Source organism: Cinclus cinclus, chromosome 20, assembly GCF_963662255.1.
Source record: "Cinclus cinclus chromosome 20, bCinCin1.1, whole genome shotgun sequence".
NCBI classification, from domain to species: domain Eukaryota; kingdom Metazoa; phylum Chordata; class Aves; order Passeriformes; family Cinclidae; genus Cinclus; species Cinclus cinclus.
Genome location: NC_085065.1, coordinates 6,570,448 through 6,595,393, shown reverse-complemented (window position 1 = coordinate 6,595,393; position 24,946 = coordinate 6,570,448). Strand labels below are relative to the sequence as shown.

General features: G+C 52.7%; 2 protein-coding genes across 3 annotated transcripts; both read right to left on the bottom strand.

Moving 5' to 3' along the window:
* Positions 1-231: 231 nt before the first annotated feature.
* Positions 232-9,862, bottom strand: EPN3 (epsin 3). 2 transcript variants are annotated; one of them, XM_062506093.1, is made up of 10 exons: positions 9,241-9,862; positions 6,007-6,662; positions 5,550-5,668; positions 3,945-4,028; positions 3,559-3,666; positions 3,382-3,466; positions 2,834-3,145; positions 1,853-1,954; positions 1,253-1,474; positions 232-1,121 (listed from the first exon to the last, which is right to left on the bottom strand). In XM_062506093.1, the coding sequence occupies exons 2-10, from the start codon at positions 6,575-6,577 to the stop codon at positions 802-804; spliced, it is 1,923 nt and encodes a 640-aa protein (XP_062362077.1). In that variant the 5' UTR covers positions 6,578-6,662; positions 9,241-9,862; the 3' UTR covers positions 232-801. The 2 variants fall into 2 exon arrangements, with proteins under 2 accessions (XP_062362077.1, XP_062362078.1); XM_062506094.1 differs by lacking the exon at positions 1,853-1,954.
* Positions 9,863-13,639: 3,777 nt separating this feature from the next.
* MYCBPAP (MYCBP associated protein) lies at positions 13,640-24,598 on the bottom strand. The gene is made up of 18 exons (XM_062506092.1): positions 24,553-24,598; positions 23,758-23,900; positions 22,693-22,840; positions 22,490-22,593; positions 21,855-22,029; positions 21,415-21,530; positions 20,591-20,741; positions 20,304-20,419; positions 19,565-19,665; positions 18,816-18,927; positions 18,287-18,476; positions 17,586-17,773; positions 16,901-17,047; positions 16,445-16,726; positions 15,537-15,658; positions 14,674-14,789; positions 14,085-14,206; positions 13,640-13,894 (listed from the first exon to the last, which is right to left on the bottom strand). Exons 1-18 carry the CDS (start codon positions 24,596-24,598, stop codon positions 13,640-13,642), a joined length of 2,634 nt encoding a protein of 877 aa, XP_062362076.1.
* Positions 24,599-24,946: the final 348 nt, after the last annotated feature.

Genomic DNA, 24,946 nt, shown 5'->3' with positions numbered 1-24,946 from the left:
CCCGCTGGAGCCCCGCCCCAGCCCCGCTGAGACCCGCCCCTCACGGCCTCGGTCCCACCCCCTGAGCCCCGTCACGCCAATCACCGGTCTCGCTAAAGCCCCGCCCCCTTCCCGGTTAGACCCCGCCCCTCCCGGTCTCGGTCCCGCCCCGGTCCAGCCCGGCTGCCGCCATGGCTCAGCGCCGTTCATTGTTCCACGGGGCACTCACAGGCGTACACCGGGTCGCTCGACGCAGTTTATTGTCGCAAGGGCGCCCCAGCACCGCCGTCCCCGCCCCTGGAGCGGTGCCCAGCACGGGCGGGGAGAGGGGGCAGTGGCGGCGGGACGGAGGCGAGGGGGAGCCCCGCGGGGTGGGAGGACCCGCGGCTTCCAGCCCCGTCCCCGCGCTGCCCCGGATCGCCGCGGTTCTGCCGCGGGTCCATCCAGCAGCCGAAGCCCGTGCACCGTCCGGCCCGCTGAGCGGAGCCCCCGCTCCGCAGCCCTTTGCGAGGCTCCGCCACGGCCCCTCGCGGGGGAACGGGGGTGGGGGGATCCCTCCTGTCCCTCGAGCACCGGGGCTCCTGCCGGCCGCTCCCCAGCCAGCCCCACCGCGGCCCCCCGCACCAGCCCTCGCAGGGGAAGGGTCCCCTGTTGCCCGTTAAGCGCGGGGGCTCATGCCGGCTGCCCCCCACACTGGGCACGGGGCTGCGTGGGGACACCCGCCCGTGCAGCTTAGCAAACCCCCAAGTCTCGGTGGGAGGAAAGATCGGGGGGGAATCGTAACAGCTGGGGAGGGGGTGAAAGTCCACATGTCCAGAGGGTTCAGAGGAAGGGGTTGAGCCCCCCGGGCGCGGACGGCGGGGCCGGGGGACCGCTCAGCGGCAGTAAAGGCTGCGGCAAGGTGCCGGGGAGTTCGGGGAAGGTGCCAGCCTGCGGAAAGGCACTGGCGGAGGCGGGGAGGGCAGCGGTGGCGGCGGGGACGCTGCTGAGGGGCAGCGGCAGGGATGCGCTGTAGGTCATGGAGTTGGCGGGGTGGCCGGCGGGCAGGCCGGGCACTGGAGAGCTGGTCCGCATCTGGTTCAGCGTCGGCTTGGGCTGCTCGGAGAGGCTGAAGGGGTTGGTGGGGGACGGCGTGCTCAGACCTGGAAAGGAACAGCAGATGGGACGTGTCAGGGCAGCCAAGCCACCCCCAGTCCTTCTCCTCTTCTTTCTCCCCTGCCCACCACCTGCCCAGCCCAGGGAAGCCCCTGGCCAGCAGCCCTGCAGCACCTACCCGAGAGAAAGGGGTTGCGGGTCTTGGAGGCCGGAGTGGGTGCGACCAAGGAGTCCAGGTTGACCAGGGAGGAGGCGGCAGGGCCAAGGAAGGCCTCGGGGGTTTTACAGTCCTTCCGCTCCTTGCCAGATTCAGGCAGGGAATCAGCCAGGTTGGCAAGGTCAAAGCTCTTTCCCCCATCCTGCCTGGTGCTGGGGAATAGGTCTCCAAAGGGGTCAGGTTCTGGGATGGAGGGAGGGGAGATGAGACATATGAGCCAGCTGGGAGAAACCGAGGTTGACAGCATCCTCCCTTGTCACCGCACAGGGTGGCTGACAACACGTTTCAGCCCCGGTCACAGCGTGACGCAGCGGGGATGAGCCTGCGGCATGGCCTGCCCGAGCATCCCCCAAGCCACCATGAGAGCCAGCAGAGTTGGGGACATGGGTACACACAGAGACTCGGGCTGCTCTCCCTCAGCCGTGGGGCCGCACACGCGCCCGTGGGAACAAGCTCTGGCCACGCCAGCAAGCAGCTACACACCCTGGCCAGCCCTAGAACTGCCTCCCTGCCACAGGCAGGGACAGTCACCGTCCCCACCTGCCCACTCCCAGCTCTTACCCACAGGGCTGCTGGACTTGGCCGAGGAGGGCGGCTGGGAGGGCTCCTGCTCCGGCGGCTCGGGCGGCTTTGCAAATGGGTCAAAAGCGTTCCCCCCTGGAGCTGGGGGGAAGAGGGGACACTCAAGGAGGGGAGCAAGCAGGGAGGTGGGAGGCAGGAGATGGAAGGGCAGGAGAGAGGCAGGGGTGGCTGCCTGCAAGAAGACAGAGAAGAGGGGGTGCAGTGCGGGACGTGGGGTTGGGGGTTAGGAATGTGCACTGGGGAAGGCTTAGATGAGCTAGATTATGAGATCATTGCAGAGCAAGACACCCCTACTACTCACAGCCATTACCCCACACCAAGCACGTCCCCTTTCCCAGCCCCAGCAGGGAGAGGTGGAGGGAAGAGGTCTGCAGGAATGCTTTAGCAACCAGCACTGGCCCCCACACCAGGTTCTGCAACCCTCACCAAGGACCAAAACTGGGGGCAACACATGCAGGACCTTCATAGGGCTGATGGAAACACCAAGGAGGAACTGAGAGTGACACTGAGAGCTGTAAAACACAGGCTGCTCCTACAACTGTTTCCCCATCTGCAACCTGGCACCTGTGACCAGCAACGGTCCTGTCTGGTCCTGGCAGGGTGTACAGGGGTCATCTGGGTTGAGCAAATAGGTATTACTAATGGGACACAGCATCAACCCACTGCTGGAGGGGTGTGGGGCTGCCATTTGCTCCCATGGGATGGATCTATTAACTGCCATGGTAATTAAAGCAGTCTATTCTGTACAAAGATAAAGCCTAAAAGTTCATTGAAGTTTCAGGATGCTGAGGGGTGAGCAGAGGTTCTGCTGAGTGTTAGGAAGGTGGGAAGGAGGTGTTTGGGGAGCTGGCTGAAGGAGGAAGTGGGGAGAACCCAGAGATGCCCACTTGCAGGAGGATAGTGATGGTCAAGGCTGTCCTCAATCCTCAACAGAGCCAAAAGGTCCACTGAGCCTCTTACCAGGGGCTGGAGGCTGCTCAGACACAGCAGCCCAAGGGTCAGGAGCTGGTGTAGAACTGGAGCCCTGGGAGGTTGGGGGGGCTGCTGTTCCCCAGGGGTCTGCAGGAGGGAAGCCAGAAGACATGGGTGCCTTCCCCCAGGGGTCAGAGGCTGCAGCGGTGCTGGGGGGAAAGTCCCAGGGCCCAGCAGAGGTTTGCTGGGATGAGGCGCTCGCCTGGCAGAGGGGCTCCCCACCAGGGTCTGGGACTGGCACCCAGGGATCTGCTGCACCGGTCCAGGCAGAGGCCACCGGCTCCACTTTGGGTTTCATATCTGGAAAGAAAGTGAAACTGTGGGAGAAGAGAACAATGCACAGCACAGAGGAATGGTGAGTGGTGGGGATGTGGCCAGCGGACCATGGCTTCCAGCAGTACCACCTGGAAGTGTAACAGCAGGGGAAGAAGGCAGAAGTCCTCAATGTTGAGCTTCTGAGGACTGGGGAGGAACAGAAGCAAGGGACAACTTTCTGCCACTGTCTCAAATTTTGGCAGCCTGCAAGTTGTCCTCACCTGGCATATCCCATGGGTCAGCAGACGTGTGGCTGGAGGGGGCTGGCGCCGGCCCGAATATATCTGCCAGCTCCAGAATAGAGGACTGCAGACAAAAGGGGAATAGAGAGGTGAGAGGAGCCTGGGGCAGACCTGGAGGATCACCCCTGTGTGGCCACCCAGCCTCCAGTGCTGTACCTGGCTTTTCTTCATCTTATCTTCCTCTTGCTCTTCGTCCCTGCCTGGGGCAGTCTCCTCCACTGGTCTCTGCTGCAGGGAGTTCTCCCCTTGCCAAGTCCTCACTTCCTGTGGGGACAAGGGATGGGGCCTGTGAGCTCAGCAACCCTGCAGCCAGCACCTTCTCTAGGAGACACACCCAGCACAGGAGCTGCCACCCGAAAAGTCCCAGCATCTGAGCAGACAGCTCCTCCAGGGCCGAGCCCCCGGGAGAGCACTCAGCAGACAGCCTGGAGCAGCAAAAGCAAAGCGGGCACCAGAGCAAGGTGATGCTTTGGGCTCCAGTGCCACAGAGTGAAGACCAAGTGCAAGGAGAGCAGAGCGCCAGGACTGCAGGACACAGGTACCTTCTCGTGCTCCTCTTTGCTCAGCGCGAGCGCGAGCTGCAATTGCCTTTCTTCATCTGTACTGGAAAGTGGAGGAAGTGGCTTCTGGCAACAGAGGAAATTGCGTGACATTTCAGCTTGCCCTCAGCTCGCAGGACTGCATGGAGGTTGTCCCTCTCCTTGCCACTGCCATTCCTGTGGCCCCTTGCCTGCCTGCACAGCATCTGTGCCCATGCAGCTGGCCTTGCCTGCAGACCCCAGCCCAGTGTCCCTGTGCTCTCTGATCAGCTCATGCTCAGGTTCCCTGCAGCCCCTGCCCAGATCCTTCCCCAACCCCATCACCTGCTGCTGAATTAAGGCTGGGATGACCTTAAATTAGGCAGTCAGCATCTCCCCTGGGAGGTTTCTGGGGACCCTGATGCAGTCAGTGAAGGAGAGGGGATGAATAAGGTATCCCCTTGGCCTGGCAGCCTGCTGGGGAAGAGGGTTTATGACACTGACTGGCCTCAGTCTGGGATTCCTGCCAGCCCCACACCTAGACCTGAGTAGACTTTGGGGAGACGCTGTCCGTGTACTACTGTGGTGGCCCTGATCACTGCCCCAAGACATTTTTCCAGCAGTGTGGGGACTCACAGGGGCTGGGAATGAGTACCCTGCTGGGGGAGTGCGTGCGTCGACACCAGTACATGTGTGCGCATGCATGTGCAGCCCAGATGGACTCCAGCAAACAGGCAACACTTTCCAGAGAGTGTTTCTACAGTGCTCATTGGAGCAGCATGAGGAAGCTATAAATACTCCAATTCCAGGATAAAAATATACACCCTGCTCTGCCTCCAGAAGAGCCTCCATTGGGCAGGAAAGACTGGCAGCAACAAGCACCATCTCCAGAGCACATCCCCTGCCTGGCAGGACTGAGCTCATGGTGCTGGGTGCAAGCTCCAGGGGATGCCCACTGGTCCAGCCATGCAGCTCCTTGGTCCCCAAGTCCCTCTGACTTTGTGTACTGGCTGTACAGGCTCATGCATGCCGTGCCAGCTGGTTACCAATGAGCAAACAATCCATCCTTGGTGGAAAAGGGGCCAGCAGATAGGAGAGGGGACAGTCTGAGGTGACTTCACACTGACCAGAGCAGCTCACTTGCTTGGTTCCTCCTGGGGCTGTTTCCCAGTGCTCCTTCTAGCCCAGTTTGAAAAGACCAGAGAGTGGGAGGGAGCACCTGCATGCAGTGAGCCCCCAGTCCCGGGGATGCTGCTGGCCCTGCATCCACACAAACCACTGGGCAAGGCTTTGCCTCCTAAAACTCTGTTGGGGGGTGGGGGTTGGGGTAAATACAGAAGACCCCCGCCCCAAGTTCACCCTGGTGTCTGGGAGGCTGGACAGATCCCAGCCTGGTGCTGTCCTCTATAATATGAGAACAGGGAGCAGGGGCAGCCCACGCCTCCGTCTGCCCCCTGGCGATTTTGGATGCCAGACACAATGTGAGCAGCCTGGTGCAGTTGTAGGTACATGCACCAGCCTCAGGCAGCCCCCAAAATTCTGTCTCTTCCCAGGGAACTGACTGTATTCACAGATAAGGCAAGGTACAGGGAGATGCCTCACACCCCAGGACAGGCAGGAACACTCTACCTTCTCTGCCTCCTCCCGACTCATGGCCAGTGCCAGCTGCAGCTGCAGCTCCTCCTCTCCTGTTGTCTGGGGCCGTGCTTGCTCCAGGTCAGAGGTGAACCGTGGGGATGAGGATGATGCTGGGAGATAAAAAAGGAAAAGGGGAAGGAGTGGTATCAGGAGTGAGGTATTTTGGGGAGCACATCAATGGTTTCCAGGCCTCCATCTCAATGCCCAGCCTCCCCAGGAGAGGTAGCCACACATTAGAGCTCCATGACTTTAAGGCTGGAGGCACCACCAGCTGCTACTGCTGCTGGGATCCACCACAGGCCCAACCTAACCTCTGCCCTGTGGTGCAGGATGGGCTTCACCACCATCCCAAAAGATGCAGAGGAATGACAGGCACCAAGCAGGCATAAACCAAACACAACACCCGTTTCCCCTGAGCGAGCCCCGGTGAGGCACCAGTAACGCTCACAGTTGAACGAGGAGGGCGAGCCCCGTGCCCGGCTGTAATCTTCACCGTAGGGCGACGCTCGGCGGCCGTAGGTGACCTGGTGGCTGCCACTGCCCATGCCCTCCAGGGCCATGCGCTCCTTGGTCTGCAGCGCATGCGCCCGTTCCTGCTTCAGCCGCTCCTCGTCCTTCAGCAGCGCCATCACCTGCTTCACCTTCTCCCGGATGTTGATGCCCTGGTCCTTGCCATCACGGTCCACGTACTGGAAGTCCTTCAACGTCTGGATGGTGTAGAGGTTCTCCCGGCACTGGTGGGTCACCTTCTCGGAGCCGGTTTTGATGAGGTAGTCCAGGAGGGTGAGGGCTTTGTAGACGTGACGCCAGTTCTTGCCGCTGTCGTTCAGCCGCCGCCAGATCATGCCCATGACCTCGGCGAAAGCCACTGTGTTGAAGGTGAGATCGGCGATCTCTGACATCAGGGAGCTGGGAGGTCCCCAGGGATCATTGGAGGTGGCTTCCCGCACCTTGATCTCTGCCTCTGAGTAGTTGTGCACAATGTTCTTCACCTGCCGACGCAGCGCCGAGGTCGTCATGGCCGTGTGGTGCTGGAGACCTGCTGGTGGCAGGCAGCAACAGTGGAGAAGGGAGGAGTGAGCACGGCCTCAGCCTCACCGGCGCCTGCAGCAGGGAACAGCGATACAAAGATCTCAGCATCACCCCCACCACCAAGACCCACCCCCAGAGCCCTCAGCTGGCACCAGGGACATTTCTCTAGGTGGATGTGACCATCACAGGGGCATCAGGTGCACCCTGGCAGGCTGCCACAGCTCACCAACTTGGACACACAGGACATTCAAGGGGAAAAGAAATCTCATGTCAAGTGATACCCAGCATTGCAGAGGTACCACAAGTTTTGACTCTGGATTCAGCACCATTTGGAGATTCTATCCTGCACTTCTGTTTTGAAAAGTAACCATCTGAAAATGGCAGCTCCCTCCTCAGATGCTGTCTGCCTCAGCTACACTGTCCTGGCAAAGCTGATTTCAGACCCTCCCAGCCTTTGTGCAGCCAGGAGTTCCCCTGTACCCCCAGATGCACTTCCTGCAGCTGCGCACAGCCCTGCTTGTCCCAGTTGTCAGCCCATGTCTCTCAGTGCTGTCAAGGCTGCATCGTGCAAGCCCAAAACCTCGTCGTGAGTCAGAGCCTATCGCGACTCGCTAGTGCTGGCAGCTGCTCAGGCAGGTTTTCCCAGCAAATTTGGTAATTTTGCTCCTGTGAGAGGCTGGTGAATTTAGGGTGCTAAGCCTGGCGCCAGGTCAGCCACCAGGATGGATAATGCAATGGCCCTCTCACTAAAAGCCCAAGCTGTCTGAGCCTCCTCTGGGCCTGGCTGCAGGGGTTGGCATGGCCTGGAGCTGTCCTGGTACCTCCCCACAGGCAATGCCTGTCCTTGGGATGCACCGCACTGACACAGATGCAGTGACGTGGGGCAGTCTGGACCTGTCTTCACACGAGCCCTTCACAACCCTGTGCCCTGCTCCATGCTGGTCCTAAATCCTCACCTTCTCCCTGCACAGTGAGAAGACAATGTTCACCCTCATTTTGTCAGAGGGCCAAACTGAGGGAGAGGCAGAGACTGCCTGGAGCTGCCTTGCCCTTGGTATGGCTGCACCGCAGGACTGGGAAGCCGAGCTGCTCCCAGAGCCCTCACTGCAGCTGTGACAAAACTCACTGGCAACTTCTGCCCCATCCAAGATAACACGTATGAGCAGAGGAGTATCTCCCCCACACAGCAGTCTACAGACAGCAGTTATCAGCGTCCACCCCATCACCCATCTCGGGTGCTGGTACCTCCCTGGACTGCAGCTGCTACACCACATCCAGCCCTCTCCCAGCTCAGCACACCACTCCATCCCACCGGAGCTGGGCCAGGGCCACGCTGATGTGCCCACAAGCCATGCAGGCACCCACCACGCTCCCACACAACCCGTGCGACCAGTCCAGCTCCTCCTGCTCCCGTGGGCCAGCAGCCAGGCACCCCACAGCTCCCGTGAGTCAGAGAGGAGCCTGGCACCGCCACGCTCGCGGGCGGACGAAGTTTCTCTCGAGACGCTTCCCTGCACAGATTCCCTTTCGCAATGCAGCCGTCAGCACGGCCTTTGGATCCCGCCGGGACAGCCCATGGTGCAGACGGCCGGGCCTGCCTGCCTGGCACGGAAATGCCTCTGGGACAAGGGCAGCAGTACAGCAAAGTGCTCCAGGACCTGGCTCCACGCTGTGCTTTCCACCAGCACCCAGGTGGAGATAAAGTCACGTTCTCCAAAGGTGCCACCAGCCTGGAAAGCACCAGCAAGCACACTGGCAGTCCGAGAAGGAGGCAGGATGGTTCCTTCTGCCTCCAACAGGTTTCCTAGCTGGACAAACCCCAGGTCCGGTGACACGCTCCCGGCATTGCTCATCCTGGCCAGAAACCTGACCCCAGCTGGACTTTGGCCGCCATGAGACAGCCTGGGAAGTCTGAATGGAAAGAGATGGGAAGCATGGGCTGGGGCAGGGATGAGAGGAACGTAATCAGGGCTGGAGCTGCCAGCGGGGTTAAGAGCTACGGGTTTATCAAACACAATGTCATCCCCCCCCGCCTGGAATATAAAGGGAGTGAAACAGAAGCCGTGTGGGAGATAAGGCGGCAGCACCCAGCAGCTCATATGGAATTACTGCAGTGACCTTGACCAAGAGGTGGCCAGGTGGGAGAAGGACATGGCTGCGGGGCTGGGTCCCCATCGCCCCTGGGCCAGCGCGGGGGGCTGCGGGGGGCGAGGAAGAACGGCCCGGGGGGGAGCGGGAGGGATGGGGGGGCTTCGGGGGTTGGGGGGGGGGAAGGGTCAGGAGCGAGGAGGGGGTCCGGGAGGGGGATTACAGCTCCATTCTTAATCAGGTGCAGGGCTGAGAGGAGCAGCGACCGCCATGGGGGGAGCAGCAGGGAACGGCCCCAGCAGCGCGCTCCGCCGCGCCGCCGGCTCCCGCACCCGCCCGGCTCCCGCACCCGCACCCGCCCGGCTCCCGCTCCCGCTCCCGCCGCGGGGGCCCAGAGCCCGGCTCGGGAGCCGTCACGGCACCGAGCTGCCCGCCGGGGCCCGGCATCCTCCGCAGCCCACGATGCCCCGCCATCCAGAACCTTCCTCCTCGTCCTCCTCCTCGTCCTCGTCCTCGTCCCCCCGAGCGCAGCCCGGTGCCGGTGCCGCGCAGCCCCGGTTACCTGCGCGGTGCCGCCGGTGAGCGCGGGCTGGAGGCGGCCGCAGCCGCCCGCTCCTGCTGCGCGCCGCCGAGTTGCCGGGCTGGCTGGGCAGGTCCCGGCGGCAGGTCCCGGTTTAACCCCTTCGTGGCCGCCCGGGCACCGGCAGAGGCGCTCAGGCCCCCCCGGCACGGTGCGGTGCGGTGCGGTGCGGTACCGGCCGCGGGGGATGCGGCGCCGAGCCCCTGCCCCGCCGCATGCGGGAGGCGGGGATGCTGTAAATGCTCAGTCACTGCCCCTTCTCTGGCAGCCAGCCAGGCGCTGCTCGCTGCTGCCTGCGCGCCTGTATTCCTTTTTTTTTTTTTTTTTTTTTTTTTCCCTCCTCCCCCCCATTATTTTTAGACAGAAATCCACCTTCCCGGGCGCGGAAGGAGCTCCGAGGGATGTCGACCCTGCCCACCACGCAATTCCTTCTCTGCTACCCCAGGCCACGCTCGCGATTTGGCAATTTGGGTTCTTTAATTTTTTATTTTCTTTTCCCTAGGATCTTAATTTGGAGCGGGTTCTTCCCCTGCTCTGAACAGCTCCCGGAGCCTGGCTGGGGGGAGAGAGGGAGGCATCAGATGACATGACAAAATAAGTCATGTCTCTCAATCATTTCAATGCCACCCCCTCTCTCCCGGCCTCTGCCTTCCATTTTAATCACTGACAGCCCTTCAAGTATTATGGATATATAGAATCTTTTTAATACCACTGACATTTTTCACGATGGAAAGCATCTCAGAAGTGCTGAGACATTCGTGGGGGGGGGCGGGGGGGGTCGTGCCTTTCTGCTGCTGCTCCAGCCAGCCACACAAAGTGCAGAGCTGAGATCCATCTGGCCCCAGAGTCCTGTCCTGCCTTAGGTCTCGGGGGAGGCTGAATGCCTCTGGGGACTTTGCAGATCTCAGCAGCCTGACATTCCCAACAGGCTCTGGCCGTGCAGGCTGAATAAGCATCTAGTCCCCCTCCCAGCCACAGTCTGGAAAAAAGAGTATATCCAGCATCCAAGCCCTCTGCAGGCCAGCCCAAAGAACATCCCAGCTCGGGAAGGGGCAGGTGTTCTTCATGGCAGCCCAAGCTCCAATCTTTCCTCTTCCTCCATTCCCAATCCTCCTGCTTCACTGTGTCAGATGGTGAGGCAGCTTGCCTTTTCTTCAGGCAGTGATTTTTTTATAAGCAAAGTGAACCTCTCCTGGGGAAAACACCCCAATAGGTGTTTTTGGAGCTGTACAAATGTGGGGTTTCTTTGCTGGGGGGTCCCAAAACTCCACTGTGGGTATAGGAGCCAGCAAAGCACTGCATGCCCTCAGCAGAGCCTGCCTGCTCACCCAGACCCCCTCTGCCATTGAGAAACCTCTGGAAATGCACTGTCACCTTCTGCTTGCAGCATTTTCCTACAATTCCCCCTCTTCCCATCCTCTCTGGTGGTGTTGGTGTCTCCAGGCCCCACTCACGTGATGGGTTTGGAATGCAACTCCCAAGGCCAGGAAGGTCGCTCACCTTGGTTATTTGGCAAACACAACACAAATTATTAACACTGATACAAATAATGCCCACATTTGGGAGAGAAGAAGAAATAATTTCCTTGCCTGGCTGCAAGGACTCAGCCTACAGTGTCCTGCAGAGTGCAGGGCTGACAGCCCCGAGGGTCTGTGTGCTAAGGATAGAGCCCACATCTCATGCTGGGCCTGTAAATAAGAGGTTTATATTTCTAAAGCTGCTCTGTGGAAGCCACCTCTAATTCCATTGCAGCTCCTGTCCTCTTACTTCCACAAATCAATGCAAAAGAAAAAAGAAAAAGAAAAAAAAAAAAACAAAAGCAGCTAGCTCACAAAAACCTGCAGCCAAACAGCAGAGTATCACAATTATTGGCCCAGCCTATCACATCCCTTCCTGCATTCTGCTTGTACCTTGTCCCCTGAGGACACACTTGTCCAAGGCCAGAAGAGGCACTGGCAATATTTATGACAAAAAATTATGACAAGAGATTAGACTATTCACAGGTTTGTTCTCCTTTGCAGAATTTCTATGCTGCCCACCTGCCCTCTGGCACCAGACTCCTCCCTTGGAAGGGAAGATGCCAGCACAGGACATTCTTCATTGTACGTGACCAATGTAAAACTTCCATCTAGCCAGTGTTGTATTAACAGATTTTCCAGTGGGTAGATAAACACATGGAGCCTGGTTTCAATAGGCTGGACTGAAGATATGGATCCATGGAGACATGGATGGGCTTTGCCATCCTTTAAGGTAAAGCTACCAAATGAAAGGATTCCTGTCTCTCAGACAATCACATTTTTTCTAGAACCTGCAGACACCCTCTCTCCTAGAAACAAACAGATGGCATGAGCAGTTTGAGCTGGGCAGATTCACAAAGCTGATAATCATCTCCAGGGAGGCAGGAGCTATTGTCAGAGCCTGTAAGACATACCCCAACTTCAGGCGTTTTTCCTCCTAATTCTCAAAATGTTGCTCAAATTCTCATTCCAGAAATGCTGAGCAGAGACATACCCTTTGTGGGTCTGTGCCCACTAAGCCAGAGGAAACTCCTGCTGCTATAGAAGCCAGAATGTTTCCCCACACCCCACTAAGAGAAAACATCTCAAAAGGTGAGAAGCCTCACCCGGCCAGTGAAAAAAAAACCCACAAGCTGTGCTTTGCCATGGGAGCCAAGGGGAGGGATAGATCCTCTCCCCAGAGACCGCACAAGAGTTAAAATGAGAAAGCAGAAGACACCAATTCAGCAGAAGGAGCAGTCATTTCACACGACATGTGCAGCTCTAAGCTGTGTGCCAGCCCAGGGACAGGGGCATGTGCCCAAGGGACACACCTGGAGCCACTGAACTCATGGCTGAGCCATGCTCAGCATGGATAGGTATCTGCTGCCTAAGAGCTCCACTGGGATCACCATCCCCAGTTAATGATCTACACTGATGTCACTGCTCTACAGAGCCAAAGCCTTTCTGGGGAATGCTGTCCAGCTGCTTTAGCAGGAAGGTGGCACTTACTGACACCAGGCCAAGGCAGATTCCACACAGAGCTCATTCTGCCTCAGAAACCTGCTCCAGGTGAAGTCCACTGTGCCACACTCAGGCCTGGGATGCCTCTGCAAAAAGCCTCATTCCAGCAGTGATGCACACAGATGGAAAATGGTGATGAGCCCAGACACTCAGGCAGATGGACAGACAGGACGGGTGGCTCTAACACAAGGCCTTACCATGGCTCACAACTTTTATAAGCACAAATTTCACTAATTTAGGAGTGATTAGTCTTGGAAGAAAGTACGTAAAACTTGGCTCAGTTTGGGGCATGGGTATCTGGAGCTCAATGCAAAGAGATGGCAGGATCAGCACAAAAGGAAATCTGTGAGTGCTAAACCAGGCAGGGTGGCACACCCCTTGGGACAGCTTTTACTGGGATCCAGAATGCCTCAGAGAAGCCTCCTGTCAGCAAGTACCAAGGGGAGCCTGGACAAGCCACAAAAAAAATATGATAAAAACCAGGATGGGTTTGTCTACTCTCCTAGTACCAGTATTCATGAGTACAAGAACACCCTGCTCACTCACATGCTACCCAAGCACAATCAAGACATAAAAAACATACCTTGTGTTAACTGGCACTTCTAAATTCTCCCCCAGCAGAAATTCCAGTCTTAACGTTTTCTGAGGTAGTGATACTTTTTACCTTGTCTCTTCTTGGCAAGCATCATCTGCAAAAGTAACAGATGATCTAGCAATAGTCTCACATCACAGCGTGTCAGAAAAGAGGCAGCCCAGTATTTGTAATCACTGAATCACTCCAGAAAGAAGAATCTCCACTCCATCTGTATAAATATGTTTATTTATTTTTTTAAAAGCAAGTCTATTTCTACATAGAAAGGGCTTCATTCCAACTTCAGAGAATGTTATTGCTTTAGATCCTCAAATAAAGACACCATTTCACTCACCATTGAATCCAGCAGCCTGTAAACCTGCAGAAATTCAGAGAAGACAGTTGCAGTGAAAACACACGAAAAATCCTGAGGCCGAGACTGACAGAGATGGTTTTTGAGGCACATTTTCTCACAGGCACACACACAACCACGTAGAAGTGGCAGCCTTCTGCTAACAGAGCTCTGGTAATAATTTCCCTGGCTATGAAGTGTGTTTAACATTATCTGAGGTACAATTAATTCAGCTGATCCCTCCAGAGTTTGCAAGCAATGCTAAAGACATCCCAGATAGGAGTCCCGCATGTGGCTATGTGATGGCTGGATTTCTGCTAACAGATTCCAGGCTGAAACAAATTAATTTGGATTTCACACTTACCTTGCTGCAGCACAAGGGACATATGTCTGCCAGTTTTCTGAGTCTAACAAAATGTTTGCCTCTCCCCCTGAGTCTCAGTGTGCCTTACAAGAAAACAAAACCAAGATGATGATAGAAGCTTTGGTCAGACTCACTTCAATATAGAGTTTTTCCTGGTATATTTTAAGTGAAATAGAGTCCACCTGCTCCTGAGCAGGTTCTGCCCCATCTGTAGTTGCAGCTCCTTCTTTCAACTTCTGCTTCTCATCTCTTCCTTTGACATCCTGCAGTGAAATGGAAGATCCTTGCTTCTCATCTTTTGCTTTCAGCTTTCTGCTGCCTGAAGAATCCTAATCAGGAACAGACCAAGGAAAAATGGGACATAGGTCAGGACACTGCTCAGACTGCTTCAAGATGCACCTCCCAGTAGCAGCACCTCTTTCACTGGGTTGGAAATCAGCTCAAACTCAGGATACACAACCTCAGGATGGATCACACTGTCCCCAGCACTCAGGGTTCACCAAGCATCCTAACACCTACCCCTTTCTCTTTCCCTGATGTCCCTCTGCTTTTTTTGCCTTCTTTATCCTTTTTCTCTTCTTTCTTAGTAGCTATTTTGTCTTCCTTTCCTCCTTTTTTTACTCCTCCTTGCTTTACTCCCTCTACAAAAGAAAGGATTTTATTTCAATTTCAAAGGAATTTATTTCAATTAACCAAAAGCATCCACACATCCTGAAAGTCCAATCCACTGCACTAGCACAGTGGGAATACATTACTTCTGCAGTATATTTTCCTCTTTTTATTAATCTGAGATGTACTGCACTGAAAAACAACACCTTGAAGAGTTCTCACTGAGGCAGTGTTTGCTGGGTTGGTCTGTGTGAAAACCATGGCTAGACCTAGCTGCACTAAAAGGCTTTTTTTGTGGGGGTGTTTTTTTACTAATGCCAAACCACAGATCCCAAGTAGTATTGTGACTGGCACACAATCTGCCAGTTTTTTTTCTGATGCTTTTTCCTCAGGGAGATATGTTGAAATTGACATTTCAGTTCAAATTCATCTGTTTTTTTTTTTTAATATATATTTCCAACAGCCCACAAAAAGCAGTTGCTGTGCTAAAACCATTTACCTGTTTCCTCTGGAACAACTTCTACACAGGTGTCCTCCTTAATCAAACCAAGCAGGGATCTCAGCCTCAGAGAGTGACTCACCAGGTCATCGATTGCTCCACGCCACAGCTGGAGGCTAAGAAAATGATCAGGATAAGAAAATGATCAGGATCAGAAAGGAGACAGTGCAGCAACTGCCTCCTTGTTTGACCCTGTGCCCAGAAGTGAAGGCACCTAGTAGTTGACAGCTGCCCTGTGCAACTAAACCAACAAAGCAGCACACACTGCCTAAATATCTGTGCAGGGGAATGCTAAGTTGCTTTCCTCATGCTAGATCCCTCCAAGGGCTCAATGGTTTGCAAATCAACAGGCTCCCAGGAACCCATAAATATTACTGTGAAACTAGGTCTGCTCTTCAACATGACACACATTGGTAAATCAACCTGCTCTGTATTTACCAAGAGGAGCCTGCATCCTTCTAATTTAGAAGCAACTCGAAGCTGTTGATATGTTTACAGTCTGAAAGTCTGAGCAAAGAACAGAGAGACTGTATGAGGGAGGAGACAGTTATCTGAGTAAAAGGGTACAGAAAATACCCAAAGGTTTCATAAATACAGACTGGAATAATCTTGCTAGAAATAATCTTGTACACTCTCCAAAATTACATGCATTTAATATTCTAAACTTATCTCCAGAAAAAAAAAAATAGAAAGGCATTTGGGTCCTAGACAGCTGCTACAATTAAGCTATAAAAAAAACGGAGTGTAAAGATGACTTCTTGTATAATTATGTGAACTCTGAATCACAACACTTCCAACAGAGCTTGCTGAGGCTGTTGATCACACAATGTTTTCACAAGCTTTTCCTTGCAAAGGTAACCCACCAGAGTGGATACAGAAGATCCGACTGAGTTGGCCTCTGTTCAACACACAGCTCCAGAGCTGCCTTATTGAGCTGGGCCAGCGCTTCTTCCCGCTGCTCCTCCCCAGGGATTGACATTATAGCCTGTGAGAGAAAATACACAGGGGCTGTGGAGCACTTCTCAGTCTTTATTCACACAGCCTGAGCTCAGTGGAGCAGCCCACAGCTCTCTTCCTTGACACCAGTCTGAAACTGGGCTGCACTGGGCACTTAGCCAGATGTGGCTTCCTACACAGCTAGGATATGGCCAAGGTACCCAAGATCTGTGGAACAATCCCAGATTCCCCCATCACACTGATATTAAGTCCCTTTGAAACTTCAGGCGTGCTGAGAAACAAGGATTCTATCAAGCTAGAAGGCTCATTAGTAAACCTTAGGTATGAAAACAACAGAGAGATTTCCAAGAGAGCACAAGAGAAAAAGCATTGACAGAATCCAGAGCACTCTTGCTTTAATCTAGGGAGGTCTGTACTTCATCCACAGCCAGTCATGAGTGTCCCCTTAGTTCTCTGATGAGCAGAAAGGACTCTCCAAGGAGAAGAGCCCTTGGGGGAGCCACAGGAGGCTCTAAGTCCAGCCTGCCCCCCACATTTAGTCCTGGGATGACAGAAACCTAACAGGGGAAGAGCTTAAAATATCTATTATATTGTGTGGTTCTCTTTTCTTCTTCACACAACAGCCCACAAAGTCTCTGCTGGGAATGTCTTTACAAGAGCACTGAGGGTGTGGTCAGCAGAGCCAACACACAGTAAATCTCTCAAACTCCCAGCACAAGGGCTGCTGCCTGTTATGTGGGCTCACACTGGGGCAGGCTGGGCTGTTTGTAGAGAAATTAACACACCATCAGCCTGTGGGAACAGAGGTGACCACCTGTTTAAAGTCCTCCAAGGAAAAGTTCCATCCTGAGGGACCTGCTTCCTCCTCCTCAATGCTCTTTTCCCTTGGAGCCTCCTCTAAAGCGTGCTTCCCTCGTGGGAACTCAGTGGTGCTGCTCGGAGCAGAGGCAGGCTCCAAGGTGCACTCCTGGTACTCCATGTCCCCTGCAGAGCTCCTCTGCTCCAAGGGCACTTCCTCCTCCGAGACTGAAGGCACAGCCAGGTGCTGTCTCCACAGTTTATGCAGCCTCTTTACCACTTGATGCTGATAATGAAACTGTGGTAATGGGAGAAAAGGTAAACATGAGCTGCACCTTCCCTCTTCAGACCCAGCTGTTAAAGCCTCCATGGCAGACTCTGCCAGCTCCAGAATCCCAGGGATGCAGCAGCCCCATGGGTCTGCCCTCCCCACTAATTTCAGTTGTGCAGTCCATTGAATAGCAAACATCACCTCGGGATTTTTCCTGTGGAACAGCTCCTCCTCTGTGACACACGCATCCACAGGAGACGGGGTGCGCACGGGTGTCCGAATTTGGTCAATAAGTTCATTCAGGCTTTCTTTCACTATAGCAGCACCTTCTCGAGCAGCCAGCTCACTCTGAGGCACCACAACAGGAACAACACGTGTGAGTCCCCATTCCATATGCAAACACACAAATTCAGTCCCACCTGCAACCACACTATTCATTATACAAGGACACGAACAACTGCAACCCCCTCTGAGCAGAGCAATACTTCCAACAGCTTTTCATATAAATTATACAAATCCTCCCCCCAAACTATACTTTTCAAAGCATAGTGTAATTTTCAAGTTATACCTTAACTGCTATCAGTGTATAGCAGTCAATCCCCTTCCCACTAAGTAACTAACAAAACTGCCAATAAAAATTTCATTCTTTAAAGGACCAGTGTGAACACTTTAGGAGACACAGTCATGTCTTTAGTAACAACATTACAATATACTGCAGAGTTCCTCATGTCATTTAGCACACCTGCTCAAATATGTGAAGACATTCAGTAAATCTCACTCTCAGCAGTAATTGCACAATAAAAATACCATGTTGTCCACTCCCACCCTTATCCTCTATTTGCATATGAAGTTCAAAGCTCAGTTACCCAGCTACATGCTCAGTTACCTCCAGTTTCTCTCTGAAGTCAGCCAATTTATCCTCATACACAGCAATTCCCCAAAGGGTCACCTGAAGCAGAGCTCCTCCTAATAACAGAGGATGTGTCCTAAATTCCCAGGGCTCACTAAAAATGCCTGCTCTCTCTGATTTGAAAATAAAGGAAAACCTCCGAGTTTCTCCAGGCAAAATTACACCTGAAATAAGAGAGAAAATCCATTGGTCTGCAGAAAGCCACCTGGTTAGCCTGACCCTTTTCCAACAGCGTCCTAAGTGTCCTTATCTCTCCAGGAGACTCTTTCCCCATAATTTAGCTGGTTATCACACTTCATCCAGCTAGTGTTCTCCTTCCAGAATTCAGTCCCTATGTTCCTGAACTGGTGTTATTCCCACTGCACTCTTCTTCTACAGCAAGCTCAGTTTTCTCTTCAGAAGAGTATGCCCTGTTTGCCACCAGAAAATGATTCACTTCTCAATATTCCACCCATTTACACTCAGAGCAGAAGCAACCTTTCCTTTAAGTTCCAGGAGAGGAATCTGCCTTGCACAGCTCTTTTGGGGTGAGTCAGCTCTGACACCCAGGGTGGTTTCCTCAGGAGAAATCACACAGCAGTGCTCTGCCATTAGTCAGACTCCACGTCCCAGGTAACTCCCAAATTTCTGCTCTTTGCTTGAGGTACAAAGGTCTTGGAGACCAGCAGGTCTCATACCTGGTCTGGTATCAAAGTAAAAACAGGGCATCCTCCCTCCCTTGGTTTCTCTGGAGGGGATCTGTTGAGGAAGCCTCATCCAGTTGTACCAAATGGCAGCTCTGCCATCATTCTTCACTGTCAGGAAGCTTTCAGCCTTCTCACTAGCCACAGTTTCAAAGGTGAGCCGGGCAGCAATGCCAATTTCCTTCTACAAGGAAGAGGAAAAAGAGAACAATTTTTACACTGTCTGGCAGGATTTATCCTGCATGAAGTCATAGCTCAGATGAGGGGTTGAGCCTTGGTAGGAGAACTTGTAAGGCAGGTCCAAAGAAGTGGCCATTGTACAGAGAAAGCCTGGGAATCTGAACCTCACAGCACAACCAGAGCTCTTCTGTTCCTAGATCTCTCTGGAGCAAACACTGGGATACTCTATCATGTTCAGATTAAGTTTTCCATTCTGTGGCCCTGGAGTGACACTTATTGTACAACTGTGACTTGGGAACTCAAATAGGCTTAGGTGACTAAACAATTAAAATCTCACAATTACCTTGCAAGCAGTGATGCCCTTGATCCAACGAGCAGGCTGGCCACAGAAAACTAAAGATGGAACCTTTTCAGCTTCTGGAACCACAATGAAGGAGTCATCTAAGGGGTCACTGCTAAAGAAAACAAAAGCCAGCATTTTCATGGAGTGAAATTCACTTCCAAAGAGGGGAGAACCAGGGGTGATTTACAAGACCCTCTAAGAAATAATCCCATTTAATGTTTTCTCACACAGTAATCTCTTCAGAGACAGAGCCCTGCAGATGTGGTGAACCCATCTAGCTACCTGTCACTGGCAAGGACAGGACAGCCAGAATATTAAAGAATGAGACCTGCCTGAAGTACATGAATAAAAAAGGCCAAGAGGCCCTCAGGCTGTGCCTGTTACAGATGAATAGAACAGAGAAAACCAGGAAATTAATGATGGAAGGCTAGAAAAAGACAATCAAATGGAGGTAATTCAGAGTAGAATCCCACCCTGCCTGATATAAGCTTTGAAGCCACACAGACTGAAGACTGGAGGAAGAGCCTCAACAAAACTTTCCTCTGATTCTTGCTCCTTAGACACAAGGGCCCAAGGCACAAAGGCTCCTAAATCTGGTGATTATAATATAAGAATATGCCTTTTACTGTGTCCCAGTGGAGACTTGTCTTCATTCTAGATAAGAACAGCTAAGGTTATCCTCACAGATTGGAGGTGCATGCCCAAAATTCTTTATTTTGCCACAAATTATGCCACAAGTTAAAACTTACAGGATCTCAATCTCTTCAGAAATGGAGGTATGTCGAAAAGCCTCAGCTGAGACAGATGTGAAAGGCTGCCCTTTCCCAATCACCTCCAGTCCTTCCAGATCCTGGACATACACAGAAATGACCAACTCACAGTTGCTCTCTTACATAGAAAGGACACTAAAACACCATTAACAAACAACATTAAAACAATGGCTTTTAGAGGCATCTGAAGAATGATCAAGGGACACTAGAAAGAACCAATTCTGAGATTTCCAAGAATCCTAGATGAGTGCACTCCCCACTAGCAATGATGCACAAAGAAAGTGTCCTTCACACATTTCTCACCCTCAGAGACAGGTTTCAAAGACAAAAAAGTGAGGGTTGTTCTGTTTGTAAGAGGAGGGGCCACCTGCCTTCATAAGACCATTTTAGAGTGTCTTCCACATGGGGAAAGATCTCTTCCCTCTGCCCCACGGCACTAAATCAAAGTCCTGCACCAATACTTGATATGTTTTTCTTTGCCTAGGTCCTGGCAGCTGCATGCTGCTGGTTTGGGGTCCTATTCTGAGGCTCCTAGACCACTCCATGCAACACTTCAGGAGGTCAGACAACTCTTTCATAGGTGTGGACCTTTGGAAATGTGGGAACTTCCAGGAAAAGCACCGTGGGATGCTTTTTTGAGATCCAACTCTTGGCAATTTTGTTACTCTACAGCACCTGACAAGAGACACAAAGAATGTCCTTGTTCCTCTGTTCTTACTGGCTTATAAAAGCCCAGCTCCTCCAGGAGAGATTTCAGCTCCTGCCGTCGATGTTTCAGGAAAAGACTCTTATCCCAGTTTAGGTGGCAAGGAATTCTCTTTGGAGGCTTCAGACCTGTGGAAATACCCATACAAGAGCTCAATCTCTACACATTCACATGCCTAACCAAATTTCATTCTCTGCCAAACTTTGGCCTTGTAGACTTTTAAAGAGGAGGCTCAACAGGGAAGGAGCTGCTCCCTTCACACTTGTGCCCCATTTCTTTGGAATCAACTTTTCCCTTACCTGTTTCCCTCTGGATGGTTTGAGGTTTCCCCACATGAGTGAGTGGCTCTGGGTACCCACGTTCTGTCCGGGTCAGGCTCAGAGTCAGCCCAGTGAGTTCATCCCCAATTTGCTCAGGAAGGCTCCAGAACTCACTTCCCACTCGGTATCCCTAGGGTAGGAAACAAGGCTCCCACTGATACAGAGTTGTGCAGCTACCTGCTCTTTTCACTGGCACTTGAAGCTAAAAGAAATCTAATCCTGACTAGAATGAGCATTTTAAAAGTCTAAGAATTATCTCTTTCTGCAGAGCAAGCCAAAATTTCCATCAGGCTGCTGTCAAAGACAAAAGAACTTTCTTCTATCTAGTGCACGTGAAGGTTCAATTATATTAAAATAAAGCCTCACACATATGCAAATTCTTTGATAGTGCTACAAATGTAAAAAAAGGATTTTAACACTATACTCCCATAACCTCCTGCCTTACCCATGACCTTTTCTTCATGGCAGTCACTAAAATCCAAGCCTGAAGCAATCAGATCTTTCTGCCCCTGGAACAGCAAATGTGACACATTCCCATGCCACTTCCCAGGGCACAACAGTCTTTGGTGAGAATCAAGAAATGCCACTTGCTCATCACCACTTTCCCCTGACTGGTATGGATAGCACAGTTCAGGTTTTTATTTTTCATGTCCCTGAAAGCTCTGCTCAGACACCAAGCTGAGGGATTCAGAGTGGCTTTGATAAACATCTCCTGACAGCACTTCAGAGACTTACTCAGAACAGTGTCTGTGCTGTTTCACAAGAGCAGCACAATCAGGACACACAGGAAGTGGGGTTCTCACCTTTCCAGGAAATAGGGCAGGGAGACTCCGGTCAATGAGGTCACGTTCCTCCTGGATTTGCCTGTAATCGTCCGACACGTTCATCAGCAATTCATTCTCTGGCTTGTGAAGAATTTCTATAAATAAAGAACATCACATCACTGGTGCTGCACTTTTGGGCACACCCTTTGCCACTGTTATTGTTCATCTGTAACCCACTTAAACTGTTCCCTGCCAAATCCACTGCCCGCTCCCCAACCACAGCCACCAGCTCACCTTCCTACCACATCCAGAGCCACCAGCATGAGCAGTGTGGGAGCTCTGAGAACATGGAATTGGACTGCAATGGCAATAGGATTAACCCTGGTGGGCAATGGCTGCTGCAGTTTGGTGTGGGGACATCAAACCTCTCCACCTGCACACAGAATTTCACAGAATGAGACCTCCTTAGTTTTTCTCACCTCCTAGGTGTTTCTCCTGCTTTTTCCTCATTGCCATATGATGCCTCCAGTTCTGGAAAGCTTTGTGCTCTGCCAGTTGAGCCTGATGTGCCTTTACTTTCTTCTCTCCTCCATGTTCTTCTTTTAAAACTGCTGCAGTAACATCTGGATGAGGAACCTTAATAGCATCTGCTAGCTGATAAGAGATAAAACATTAAATGAACCTCTCCATGCACACCAAAACAGGAATGGGAGAGGGGAGAAGAATTCTTCATATTGGCAGCACTGTTACATTAGCAATCTGAGAGGAAGGAAACCAGGGCAGCAGGGACACACTCAGATACAATGAAAATATTTATTTGAGTAAAGAGACTCCAGCAATGGCATTGCTGCAACACCATGAGCAGGGTACAGAGGGAAGAGGAAGCCTGTATAATTGTTCCCTCCATGACCTGAACACAGGACTCCAAAACCTGCTGGTGCAGTTTCTCTGAAGGCAAACCCTCCCCCCGAATGTGAAGAGGCTGGGAAAACCACACCTCAGGCCTGCCCTTCTCCTGATAGGTGCTGGAAAGCATCAAAACGTACTGCAGGCACCACACACTACCTCTGGAAAAGTGCCACACAGCAGCATTTTCCTAACTCTACAAACCAACCTGAGTGTTTTTTCTGGCCAAGGCTTCCATCCTCAACTCCTGAAGACTTCCCAAAATGTGATGAGGGAGGATCTCTTCAGAGCCACCATCAAACTGTCTTGGTCCTACAACACACATAAAAATACCCAACCCCAGAGCCAGGTCACTAAAGTCTGGCTAAGCAAAACCAAAACCCAGAGTTAAGATGTGAAATTGAACCCTACCAGGAAAAGTCAGTGGTCCCCTGGGTGCCTTGGGGGGAACAGGATGTGCTACGAGATGTGTCACCTCCTTGGGTCGGTATTTTCGGACAACGTAATTCCTCCGAACTGGAATCCTCCCAGCATCACGGGGAAGGTGTGGAGCATGAAGCTTCAGGAAATAAACAGTCACAGTGCAGTTAGGTACACAGTGACTCACCTTTATTCCATCTGATCCTTTTAGGATAGGCACAGCAGTCGTATCAGGACAGTTCCTGTAAGGGTCCTGCGAGTCCTGGATAAGGACTTTTCACATGGACATGTAACAACAGGACAAGGAAGGAATGGATTCAAAGTAGAAGAGTAGTTTAGATTATATATTAGGAAAAATTCTTCCCTGTGAGGGTAGTGAGGCCCTGGCAGAGGTTCCCAGAGAAGCTGTGGCTGCCCCATTCCTGCAAGTGTCCAAGGCCAGGCCGGATGGGGATTGGAACAACCTGCAATAGTGCAAGGTGTCCCTGCCCATGGCAGGGGGGGTTGAAACAAATGAGTTTTAAGGTCCTTTCCAAATCAAACCTTCTATGATTCTTCCCCTACAAGACACCTTACACAGCCGTACAGATACCAGCTCATTTACTGTCTTAGTCCCCTGGATCTTGATTTACATCAGGGGCACAAAAAGGAGAGCTTTAAATCACTTTCCAGAAGAGATTTCTGCTGCTGTGTCATTCAAATGCTTCCACTAACACACTGTGACCTGAGTTGTGGAAGGAAAGCCATGAGAGCTACTAAACAACTTACAGGTCTTATCAGATCAGAAAGTTGAAGATGTAATTTTGAACAAGCAGATGACTTATCCTTCCATTTGAAAGGACTGTATATGCACTTATAATCCTTTACTTTTAGCAACTGAATCTGATGAGCTGACATTTTATCATGATAAAAAGCCTGGCAGACTAAAGAGCATGAGAACTCAGCTGCAGGAGTGAGTTTTGGCTTAAGTAAATGAACAGCATCCTCTGTTAAACACACAGAAGGACAGTGTCAGTTAAGACAGCTGTTTCTAACAGTAAAAATACTCATACATACTTTCTCCAGGTCCTCCACCTTAATTTCAAGCGCCTGAATGTCCTCTCCTTGCAGAACATATGGAACAGGCTCAGGCTCAGGTTCAGGCTCAGGCTCTTCTGCAATTATTGAACAGGACCGTTCAAAAGTCTTTTCCTTCCTGCCTAAAAATCAGATGAAAATACTTCTTTAGTCTCCCAAGGAAGCACCATATTCCTCTCGGGCTGGTTAATGATTCCCAGCTGAACTATGCTTTGGGATTATTTCTCTTTAAGGTTGCACCGAACAATTAAATTCAGCATCTCTTGTAATTGAAAAAAATCAACCTCTGAGAAGCTTCGAAGACCAAAGTGGGTCAAGTAGGAGTGAACTGTCTCACACTTTATTCTAGATGAAGGACAACGGGTAAGATAAATGCAAATAAATACAGATCCTTGCAGGCGGAACACCACATTCCTGGGGAGTTTCCAGCTCCAGCTGGAAGCAAAAACACACGAATTCCCTGCGCTTACCCAGCAGGACTCGGATAACACAGCACTGGATTTCAGAAGCTGCTCAGGGCAGCACAGCCCTGAAACACCGAACAGCAGAGCCGGCTGCGGGCCAGGCCCAGCCCAGGGGATCCCACCAGGGGCTTAACCTGCGGGCCCCTCCCGCTGGGACCTGCTCCTTATAAAATGAATTATCACGATAATCACAGCAGGTCACCGGCTAGGAAAGGGACTGGTTCCGGCCGCTTTCACCTCGGCCCCCGCCGCAGGCCGAAGGCCCGGCTCGGCCGCTCGCTGCCCAGCCGCGCCCTGCTCCGGGCCGTACCGGGGGGAGTCCGGCTCCGAGAGCGACTCCCCCGCCGCGACGCCATGTCCCGGTCACCGGCACCGCGTCCGGAGCGGCCGCAGGTCCCGACAGGTCGCGACAGAGCGCGCGGGCAGCAGCGGCCTGCGGGCACCGCCCCCTGCCGGCGCTGCGCGGTACCGCTCCCCCGGGCGCGCGCGCCATGCGCATGCGTCACCTGCCCGCGCGCATGCGCCCTGCGGCTGCGACACGGCCGGGACAAGGGCGCGGCGGGATACCGGGACACGACGGGATACCGGGACATGTCGGGACACTGAGGCTTTGGGACACCGGGGACACGGGATACTGGGCGACTAGGAACACCGGGGTCCAGGACACCACGTGGCACCGGGATACCCGGACACAGCGGGATATT